The sequence below is a fragment of the Pteropus alecto genome, unplaced genomic scaffold (assembly GCF_000325575.1).
Source record: "Pteropus alecto unplaced genomic scaffold, ASM32557v1 scaffold8, whole genome shotgun sequence".
Taxonomy (NCBI): Eukaryota; Metazoa; Chordata; class Mammalia; order Chiroptera; family Pteropodidae; genus Pteropus; species Pteropus alecto.
The window spans coordinates 13154675-13166683 of NW_006494609.1; the positions used below are offsets into that span (position 1 = coordinate 13154675).

The 12009-nt window shown below is 39.5% G+C and overlaps 1 protein-coding gene across 2 annotated transcripts in view; it reads right to left on the reverse strand.

Annotated features, from left to right (window-relative positions):
• The window catches only part of EML5 (echinoderm microtubule associated protein like 5), a 123774-nt gene that overhangs the window by 42188 nt on the left and 69577 nt on the right, over window positions 1-12009 (reverse strand). For both annotated transcript variants that reach the window (XM_006925514.3, XM_006925515.3), the window contains exons 20-21: window positions 10455-10582; window positions 7626-7767 (exon numbers count right to left, since the gene is read on the reverse strand). In XM_006925514.3, coding sequence (XP_006925576.1) covers window positions 7626-7767; window positions 10455-10582 — 270 coding nt within the window. The remainder of the gene's footprint in view (window positions 1-7625; window positions 7768-10454; window positions 10583-12009) is intronic.

The following is a 12009-nucleotide window of genomic DNA, read 5'->3' on the forward strand; positions in this document are numbered from 1 at the left end:
ATTACACAAAATGGTGTCAGTTACAAATTTACAGAGTCAATTGAATTTACAGACTCCCCGAGCTTCTTATCTGAATGTCAGGGAATTGACAGGGAAGGAAGGGAACTTTGAAACTTGGAATGCGAACTTTGGTTAGACTCAGACACAACTGAGAATCTTGACTTTCTGTGTTATTCTGAGTCTCACTGGCCAGTGCAAAGAGGCTTGTTCTCCTGTTTCTGAGAAGACTGGCATTCTGGGGCAGATGCCCTGTCAAAAGGATGCTCAATCTTCTTAAAAACCATTCACACCAATCCTCTGCTGTCACTAGTCCCCAACCTGGCTCAAATCTAGCATGTTCTAGGGGAGAGGTTGGCGAACTTCTGCTTCAAAGACCAGACGGTAAAGATTTTCAGCTTTGTGAACCATATGGTCTCAGCCACAGCTACCCAACTCTGCTGTTGTGATTCAAAGGTGGACTGAGACACTACATAAATGAACGGGCGTGACTGTGCTCTAATAAAACCTTATTTATGAAATCAGGAGGTGGGCTGGATTAAATCCACAGGCTAACACCTGATGTAGAGGACTCCAAAAGCTTAGGGAGCTAAGAATGTTAAAGTAGGTTTTTCATACATAACCGGCATACCCACCCGCCATCTACATCCCCTAAAAAGTCTAGAAACTAGTCCTTTCATGAAGGCACTGAGAAATCCATTAAGGGCAGCATCTGCATCCTGGAAAAGCTCTGTTACTGTCCTATGTAGGGTCAGGAACGGGAGATGCCGCCATTAATATGGGCTCCCTCAGACAACAGGGATCATCATAAAGAAGCAGAGGCCAAGAGGTATCGGTTAACCACCAAAAGTGAGGTAGATTCTTTTTCCCCAGAAGGGCAGCAGGGATGCACAGATAATTGAATGTTTTGGCCTGTGGGGATTTCCGAGGGGGTGGAGAGGCGGGGTGGAGGCAGGGCTACTCAGTCATGGTATCTCCAGGAATGAAATAGATGAGCAGGCTACTAGACTAGTGTCTGATCTACACAACAGAAAAACTCCACACCAGGTGGCTAAAAAATCTAACCACCGCAGTAGACAGTCACAGATTCTCAACCAGTTTTTAGACCTAAGCCTATACATATACTCAAAGCCCCTTCATTAAGGGAAGACGAGGTCCCACTGAAGAAGAACCCTGAAGCATTGCCATAAGTGTATAATGTAAATTATCCTCCAAGGATCCGCGAGCACTTACTAGAATGACTGAGAAGAGGAATATCCAGACTTTCAAGTATCACTAGACATGGACTCTGAATTGACACTAATTCTTGAGACACAGAATATTGTTGTACGCCGTTCAAGTGAGGCCTTATGGTGACCGTGTGCAAGATGAAATTTTAGCCCAGATTTGAATCATGGTGGACTCGGGTATGTGTGTACCCCACCCAATTCCTGAATTTGAACAGATAAAATTGGCAACTGGTAGAATTCTCTATACTGGCTTTTTGATCCACGGGATAAGGGTTATTATGAGAGAAAGAACTAAGTGAACACCCTGGATCCTCTCTACCACGACAATAAACCAGAAGCAAAACTGCAAGCTTGAGAATTGCAAAAATGAGTAACAATACCAATGACTTGAAATACACAGGAATGAGAATACCTATCACATCATCGTTAAAACTTGTCTGTCTGGTCGGTGCTGAAATCAGATGGATTTTAGATAATAACTATGAATAACACATTTAATCGAGTCATGAGTCTAACTGAAACTACTCTTCCAGATCTTGACTAAAACAAATTAACACAGCCCCTAGCATTCTGCATGCAGCTATTGCCCTGGTTAACCCTTTTTTCTCCAAACCGACTCATAAGGACCACCAGAAGCAGTTTGCTTTTACCTGGCTTGCATCTGTGTACACGTTCAAAGCCTTGCCTCAGGGCTATTTCAACTCTCCTGTTCTTTGCCATAATATAGTCCACAGAGATCCTGATCGTCTTGATATTCCACAAAACATCCCAATGGTCCACTACATTGATGACAATATGTCGAATGGATCTGGGGAGCAGGAAGCAACAAGTACTTTAGATGTCTTAGTAAGACATAAGTGAATCAAGAGAGTGGCAGATAATCTTCACAATAATTCAAGGACCTGCCACCTCAGTGATGTTCTGGGGAATCTAATGATCTGGAGTATGTCAAGATATGCCCTCCAAGGTGAAAGACAAGTTGCTGCACCTTCCATCCATCACCTACCACAAACAAAAGCAGGAGACGCTTGGTAGGCCTTTGTGAAAGCAACATATACCGCATCTGAATGAGCTGCTTCTACCCAGCATCCCAGTGACTTAAAAGGCTTCCAGCTTCCGGCTTCCAGCTTGCAGCAGGGACCAGAACGAGAAAAGGCAAGCTGATTTTCTACTTGGGCCTTATGATCCAGCAGATCCAACAACATTCAAAGTGTCTGTGATACATAGGGATAGATCCTTCGGAAAGCTACCAAAGGAGAATCATCCTGCAGATCTCTCAGATTTGGGAGAAAATCCACGCCTTCCTTTACAGATAACTATTTTCCTTTTGAGAAGCAGCTTCTAGTTTGCTACTAGATCTTGTTAGAGAGTACGAGTCTAGCTAAAGAGTATCAGGTGACTATGTGTCTTGAGTTCCCTCTCACAAACTGAAAGTTATGTGACCAAGCTAACTATAAGTTGAGTGCACACAACAGCAATTTATCAAGTGGAAACGTATAAAAGACCAGGCTTGGACAGATCTGGACATTACAAGTAATTTGCATGAACAGGTAGCCCAGACTCCTACAACAATAATTCCTTCTGCAATGCCTCGTCTCCCAATCTATACCTATGACCTCAGAGGTGTTCCTTATGATCAGCTGACAGAAGAAAAAAATCTAAGCCAGATATACAGATGTTTCTATACAATATGCTGGCGCCCATCTGAAAGCATTATGGCCCCACTGAGGGGTGACCCTGAAGAACAGCAGTGAAGGTAAAACTTTCCAGGGGCCAGCACTTCCAGCAGCACATTTGGTTTTCCATGTTTGTAGTGAGAAATGACCAGACAGAGCTACAGATTTAATAGCAATTTTTCACTGTTTGGATGAACACTTAAGAATTGGAAGAAACAAGATTGAAAGATGAGAGACAAGGAAGTCTGGAAAATACACGTGTGGAAGAAACTCTCAGAAAGGGCATAGGCTGTGAAGATTTTTGTGTCCTAGAGAACGCCCTCCAGAGGGATCCTCTGCAGAGGAGGCTCTCAATAATCAGATGGATAACTTGCTTTATGGATATCAGGCAGCCTCTGTTCCTGGCCTGCTAGCGCATTCTCAGCAAGTCTATGGTGGCGAGAATGTAGTCTATGCTTGGGTTCAGACTTTTCCTTATTAAGGCTGATTTTGCTACCACTACTGCTGAGTGTCTAATCTGCTAATAGTAGAGGCCAACAGAACTTCTGATATGGCACTATTTCCAGGGAGACCAGCCAGACACCTGATGCATGTGGATTACACTGGACCACTTCCATTATGGAGGGGGCAGAGATTTATCCTCACTGGAAAAAACACAAGTTCTGGATTTCCCTTCCCTGCCCCTACACTTCTGCTAGCACCATCATCCATGGACATACAGGATGCCTTATCTACCATCACCAAATTCCATGCTTCTGATCAAGGAACTCATTTCACAGCAAAGGATGTGCGGCATTAGGCTCATGCCCATGGAATTAACTGGTTTTATCACATACCCCCAGAACTCAGAGAAAGCAGCTAAAAGAACAATATGATGGCTAATTTATGGCACCATTTGGGAAACACCCTTAAAGGCTGGGGTTTTTGTCTTCCAGGATGTCGCATATGCTTTGATCACAGACTGTTATACATGGTGATGTCCGCCTCACAGCCAGAATCCATGGGGCTGGAAATCAAGAGGTGGAGGTGAGAGTGGCTCTTCTCACTATTCTCATCTAATAGCTGACTTGCACGATTTTGGTTTGCATCCTGGCAACTCTAAGCTTTGCTGATTTGGTCCTAGCTCCCAAGAGCAGGAGAATCCTCTCACCAGGGGACACAGTGTTTCCATTGAGTGGGAAGAGACTGCCACCTGGCCAAGTTGGCACCTTATGGCACTGAACCAACAGGCAAAGGAAGGGGTTGTTACCGTTCTGGTTAAAATGATCAATCCTGATGACCAAGTGGAAACTTAGTCACTGGTACACAGTGAGGAAACAGGGGACTATCTCTGATACCCAGGGGAGTCACTGGGATGCCTCCGTCCATCAACGGCCAGTGGTAAAAGATTAATGGAAAACAATGGCAACGAGAAAAAAAAAACAGGTAGAGAAATTGAGATTTCATATCATTCATTAATGAAGGTTTGGGTCATCCCGCCAATTAAGTAGCTCCAACCAACTAAGGTTCTGGCCGAGAGCAAAGCAAGTATGGAATGGGTCATGGAAGAGAGAAATCACAGGTCTCAACCACAACCTAGAACAGTTACAGAAACAGAGACTACAGATACACGAACGCTTCTTATGTGCGTATTTACTTTTCTCTCCTTTATCTCCCTCATATTTTATAAAAGTTTGTCAAAGCTTAACTTTAGAATTTAGTCTTAAGGTAACAGAATATTCAGTAAAACTGTGACTGGATTTGAAAGTAATTAATCTAATCAGCAATGACTACAATGACTATTTGAACGGTATATCTTCTTTCTTTGAGAGGAAGGTAAGAATTCCTCACTGTACCAACGGTAGCTGCATCTCGTTCGGTAGAAACTATTGGTAGAACGTGAGCATAAGGTTAGTTCTGTGGCTGTACTGAACTCCAAATGTGTGTCTAAAGATGCACTGGAGTGCTGATTAAACATAGGGCTACTATTATTTTATTGCCTCAGTTCCAAATTTACCATTCTTTGGGCTTCGTAGACTTCTCTTTTGCCAGCTGAACCAACAGGCAAAGGAAGGGGTTGTTACTGTTCTGGTTAAAATGAACCAGGGCACTGGCTTGCATGGGGACTGGCAGTGCTCCCCACAGTGTCAGCTCCCACTGAGTCCTCCAGCAAGTTTCCCCAGCATCAGAGTAATGGCTCTAATGGTTCTGCTGTGATTTGCAGCCTTCGGCAAGATGCTCTGCCCACACAGCGGTAGCTCATGGTTCAACAGCCTTTGGCCCGGGTTAAGTTTTTCTCCAAGCAGTGGTCCTGCCATGGGGTGCTAGCCTGCACCCTCTGGCGAGCTTTTCCTTCACCCCCTGACCACTCTCACTGATTCTACAGATTCAGGAAGGCACAACAAGTCCTAAACGGAAGAGGTTAAACCACACACATGCACGATTTTATTAAACTACAGAACTGTAAAACAAAGCAAACGAGGACAGTGGAAACCAGAGGAATAATAACTTTCAACCGATAACTCCAGAAGCAGTTACATTAGCATTCGATGATGAAAGTCAAAAATCAAACCATGTTCAGACCAGCAGTGTACCAAGGGTAGGGTGGTGGTAGCGGTTCACCCTGAGTTTAAAACAATAATAATAAAACTAAATAAAAAAGTTTGCTTTTTAATTGTAATGTCAGTGATAAAATACTTCTATCAGAATAGACCACCCTCATCACTCTGTTCTTGGCACGCCAATGGTGCAGAAAAAAGCAGCTGAGGGCATTTCCAACGAGTCTTTATTAAAGAAACTCGAAGACTGTGTTTTAGGAAGAAAGAAAATGATAAAAGTACAAAAGTCTGAGATACAAGAATAAAAGGTGAACAAAGAAATGTGCAAGCAGAGATAACCTAAGTAGGCACTGACTGCATAAAACAATAACGTCCGATTGAAGGGAGATTAAAAACCCGGAAATCCTTAAAAAATTCAAAACAAAACTACTATATGATCCAGCAATCCAACTCCTGGATGTTTACCTGAAGAAAACGAAAACACTAACTCAAAAAGATTATGCACCCCTGGGTTCACTGCAACACCATTTATACAGCCAAGATAAGGAAACAATCTAAGTGTCCACTGGGGGGGGTGACTGGATAAAGAAAATGTGACACACACGCAATGAGATATTACTCGAATAGCCATAAAAAGAATGAAATCTTGCCGTATGGACCTTGAGGGCATCATGCTGACTGAAGTGAGACAGAGAAAGACAAATACCATATGTTCTCACTTATATGTGAAATCTAAAACAAACAAAAAACCCCAAGCTCATAGGTACAGAGAACAGACTGGTGGTTGCCAGAGGTGGGGGGTGGGCAAAATGGGTGAAGGGGGGTCAGAAGGTACACACTCCTAGTTATAAATTAACAAGTCACGGGGACGTCATGCATAGCATGGTGACTATAGTTAACAATACTGTAATCCATATTTTAAAATTACTGAGAGAGATCTTAAAAGTTCTCAGCACAAGAAAAAAAATTTGTAACTCTGTATGGTGACAGAAGTTAACTAGATTTATCGTGGTGATCGATTTGCAATAGATACAAATATCAAAACACGATGTCGTGTACATAAAATGAATATAATGTTATATGTCTATTATACCTCATTTAAAAAGGAAAAGAAAATCTGACAGGGATTAAAACTAAGTATGTCCCAAGTTTGACTGGTCAGGAATTCCTATGGCCTTGTGAAAAAAAGAATATTTGGTTTTCCATGTACACAGAAGTGTGACTGTGGTTTTGGAATCTTATTTAACCCCTTGCATTGAAAGTTCGATTATAGAATCACTAAAATAATAGTTGGTAATTCTAATTTTCACCGACCAACAAACAAAACACCAGAGTATGAAAATGATGACACCAATAGCTTTAAAAAGGGGGGGTGGTGACTAGAGTTCAAGTGTTCTAGAGATTGTGATTCACTTCAGATTTCAGTTACGTATACACGTTAAAGATTTAACAGTAACCCTAGAATAAACTCTGTAACTTTTAAGTTAGTAGAAGCAAGTAAAAAATAAATTAAATGACTGAATTATAAATTCATGTTATGTAACTTCAACTTGGTCCTCATTACAGCTAGACAATCCTTTCCTTCATCTGCCGATTCTATCACATTTCTTCGTCAGTCACAATTCACAACTTTTTCAACAGAGCTGCTCCTACAACGTCTTCGTGCTATAAAATAACATTTCCTCCCACTTTACTAGGAAATCTGAAGCTATCTGTATATCCTCGCCTTCTCTGGGATAACAGTAACAGCCTTGCTCCAACGAATGAACCCTCTACCTCGCTACCCTGACAGGTTGGCCTCATTTGTCTCCTATAAATATGCTCAGTTCTGCTTCATCCTAAAATCTCCTCCTCTCGACTATGCTATCTGTTTTTAGTTAAGGCCTTCTTCCTTGGTTTCCAATTCTGAATTACACATAATCCATAGTCACAAAGGACAGGAAACTTCTGTTTTCTTCCTATATTCTTCCAACATGATGCTGAAAACTGGCTCGGGACAGACATGATCACAGGAGGTCCCACAAAGCAAAGATGAGATAGAATTAATTTTCTTTCTATAGCTTCATGAGCAAGTGGACATAGAATAAATATTTAAAGTCTTTATATACTGACTATTGTTTTCGACATTTGTGAGTGTTAGAAAATAGTAACAACTTAATCTACCTCCAAGTCCAAGAGCCTCTTACCCTTTTTCAGCTTCCGTACAGCCAACATACAATGACTAGGAGAGAGATCCCAGATTCTCAAGGTTTTATCATCACTCACAGTAGCGCAGATGGGCAGATAAGGATGTGTAGCCAAACCCCACACCTCTCCTTCCATGTGTCCCTATGAAAAAAGAGAGTTAAGATCAATTTAACCTAAAGCCATGTGTATTCAGAAGAAAACTCAAGACAACATGTGATAGTATCTGATAATGACAGGACAATGAACAATGAGTAAGTTTATTAAAACTTTTCTCTATCTTTGGAATATACCTTAAAACACCTTTGTAACAATGTACCTCCACAATTAAATACAATCAAGCCACTATTAAAATTATCTTAAAATCCTAAAACGTTCACTGGGTGGAGAGACTAGAAACTGGCTGCTCTGGAATGTTAGTGGCCACACAGTGGGGACTTCCTGCATGACAGGGGAAGAAGCTCCACAGACCTGCTGACCAGTAAAAGTGGTGAAAATTATTATTATTATTATTATTTTAAAACCATTTAAAGTCTCTGGAAATGGTTCCAAGTAGAAACAAGTCAAGAAACGTTTACTCAGGAAAATCTAAATTCTTTAAGAACAGTGAGAGTCTGCAGCATCTGAACCGAGATCCACTCCTTCCCTCCCTCTTCCTAACCCACTGCTGTGGAAACTCCACACCAGACTGATGGGACCAAGAAGCCAGGTGTCTCCCCCTCCGCCCCCAGCTATTAGTTGGAGGGCTAGCTTCTCAGAAGGGGTCAGGGGTCAGCACTTCTAATTCCGCTCCCAGCTACCTGCTGCTGAGGCTGAATCCCTGGTAGCTGCTGCTAAGTGGGAGCTGCCCTCTCCTGCCCACCCTCAGTCAGAAAGGGAGGCTCCACCTTGGCCGCGGTGCCACTGAGAATACTGGGGCCTCAGTGGCAACCCAGTGAGACCTGAAGCTACGGCTCCCTCTCCCACACCAAGTTTCTGAAGCAAGGTACACTAAACGGAGAGGTCCCACGATCGTGGCTCAGAAGACCATATTAACAGACTTTACAAAGCGACCCACGGAATTCTGCTGCTACACACACTACTGTACGTGGTTTTTTTGGTTTTTATATATATATGAATGCCTGTTGTATATATACTTTTAATTATTATAGTTTTATATTATCTTTACTTCTGGCATGAAAAGTTTCTCAAAATTTTCTTGATTATTATAAGATACTTTTTCCTTTTTAGATGATTTTTAAAAATCTTTCCAGAATTTGTGAAAAATATCATTAGGATTTGGATTACGATCATATTGAATTTATAATTTATGTTATGTCTCAGTAAATGTTCTAGTCTTCTTAACACGGGTCTTGCATACTTTTATCTATATTTATTCCTGCTTATTATATAATTTTCTTTGAAAGTACCATTTTTGTTTCATATTTTCTAACTGATTATTGCTAATATACAGAAATATTATTGATTTTTATATGTTGATTTTGCATCTATTCACTTCATAGGACTCCTAATTAGTGCTAATAAATTCTCAGTTTATTCTCTTGAATATTCAACGTATAAGATTCAACGTATATGATATCTGCAAATACCGACAGTATTGTCTGTTGGCTTCTAACACTTACAGCTCTTATTGTTTTGTGTTAATAAATTGGCTAAGACCTCAACACAGTGTTGGATAATAATAGTGAGAACTGGTACCCTTATCTTTTTTTGATGTTTAAGAGACAGTAGATTTAAAATCTTAAACTCTATAATAAATACGAAAATATTAGGATGTCATTTATGACTTCTAAAAATCTTACAATTATGAAGTTTTGTATTTGAATAGTTTCATCTCTGGATTCACCTGTAAAAGTGTACTTAGCTTAACATTTTCCAAGGGATCATAAACACCATGACTCCATCATCTTTTTACTTCAGTGGAATATTATGAGACCGAAATTAAAGAGCAAGACATAAAAGTTTATTTCCTTAAATCTCCTTGGTGCACTGGGATATTATATTAACATTAAAGTATGTGCAACGTTCTCGTCTATGTGTGCTCTTCGTATCTTAACAGTAGTGAAGTGGGGGATGGAGAAGAAATAAGTCTGTATTAAGAAAGAATATAATTCTCTTTCAGGGCAAACGGCAATCTCAATATTGGGGTTACTATACAGAGTTGCACGAGGACAATTTTTCATTAGGGTAGATCCTACCTCATTTGCTATGTTTTACACTCTTGATTTATTTCCCTCCGTATTTTTAAGAAAAACATAATACATATAGGAAATTTACATGTAAAAAATTTATATAGCATTTTATTGGAAATATGAAGTAATAGCTAATTATGCTGTTTCTTTTCTATTTCTGCTATACAATTTTTTATATTTCTGGATTTTTGTTTTATTAACATTTTCACTGATGTTTTTAGCAATAAAATTTTAGCATACATCCATTTATTATTTTCCTAAGTCAGAAACCTGACAAAGAATGAACTGAGTTTCACAGAAAACAACTGCCTTACGTTCAACAAATATACTTCGAAGAAATAAAATTAAATAGAAAATAAATGGACCAAGTTAAATTAATTACAAGGGATTTTTCTTTCCATTTGCTTGTTTAGCAAGAATTAAGATATTGGTAATTATTCCACATGATAACATGCACATTTGTTTACTGATAGCTACTCATTTAGCTATAATTAAAAGTAAATTTTTTTGGTACATAGTAACATTAACTAGTATTTTCCTAATTAATTTAACATTATTTTACACCACTATCAACTTTAGGCTCTTATGTTGAATCAATTATACACAAAGGAAAAAAAGCATATTAATATTTGAAATTACCTGGACCAGAAGTGTTATTGGGCCATTTTTATCCACTTCTAGTATTTCACCATTCTTTGTGCCAACTAAAATATGACCATGTCCTAATGATATGGCACGTATAGATGGGTTATCTTCCAAGAGAAGACCTGAAATGTTAAATGGAGATGTTCTTCTAGGTATGAAGTTACTATAATAGAAGGATGTATATATATACATAATGCCAGTGATGCTATTTCGACAATGAAAATCACATTACAAGGTTGCTTTTTCCTTTATTTTAAATATTCTAATAAAACCACTGAGTTTTCTCCAATTTACTAATCTCAAAAAGTAATTACCACCGATATCCTACCATTTTATGATTCTATATTATCCCAGATCCTCTAGTACCATTCTGACAACTGCTTCTTTTCCTCTTCTATTTGTACCTCCTCATCTACCTTCTGACCCTTTAAGAGCATGTACAATATTCTGGTTAATAAAAACTCAATTTAATATTAATTCACTTATGTCTACTGCGTCCTAGGCAGGCTTCGGAAATACACTGGTGAACATGACAGAGCCAGCTCCTGCCCTCGCAGAGTATGTAATGAGAAAGAGACCATGTATGAGAAGCATACTGGAAAAGGAGCATAAAGTAAGAGAAATTACCCTTTTTTAAAAAGGAGAATATAAGTGGAAGGAACCATCCTAGAAGAAATAATGTTTGAGATTTGAAAAAAATAAATATATGGTCAGGTAATTGGAGGGGGCAAGAGGGAAAAGAAAGAGCAAGTTCAAGGGGAAAGTACACTACCCATCCCCCACTTCTGCAGGGGATGTGTTCCAAGGCCCCCAGTCGATGGCTGACACTGCGGACAGTACCAAACCCTATATATATATACTGTTTTTCCTATACATTCATACTTATGATAAAGTTTAATTGCAGGGGATGTGTTCCAAGGCCCGCAGTCGATGGCTGACACCGCGGACAGTACCAAACCCTATATATACTGTTTTTTCTATACATTCATACTTATGATAAAGTTTAATTTATGAGTTAGGCACAGTAAGAGATTAGCAACAACAGCTAATAGAATAATTATACTGTAATAAAAGTTTATAGTTATGGTCTCTCTCAAAATTTATTGTACTATATTCGCCCTTCTTGTGATGATGTGAGATCACAAAATGCCTTATTAATTTGAGAACTTTCACCTTTTCACTTCAAGGAAGCATTTTATGGCTTCTTTTTGGCATCTCTAAGTTGCCAGCATCACCGCTCTTACACTTTGGGACCATTATTAAGTAAAATAAGGGTGACTTGAACACACTGTGATGCTATAATAGTCGATCTGCTAACTGAGGCAGCTGCTAAGTGACTAATGGGCAGGCAGCATATACAGTGTGGAGACACTGGACAAAGAGATGGCTTCCATCCCAGGCAGGACGTAGCAGAATGACAAGAGCTTTCACCATGCTACTCAGGACAGTACACAATTTAAAACTCATGAACTCTTTATTTCTAAAAATTTCCATTTAATATTTTCAGATTGTGGTTGACTGTAGGTAACTGAAACCACAGAAAATGAAA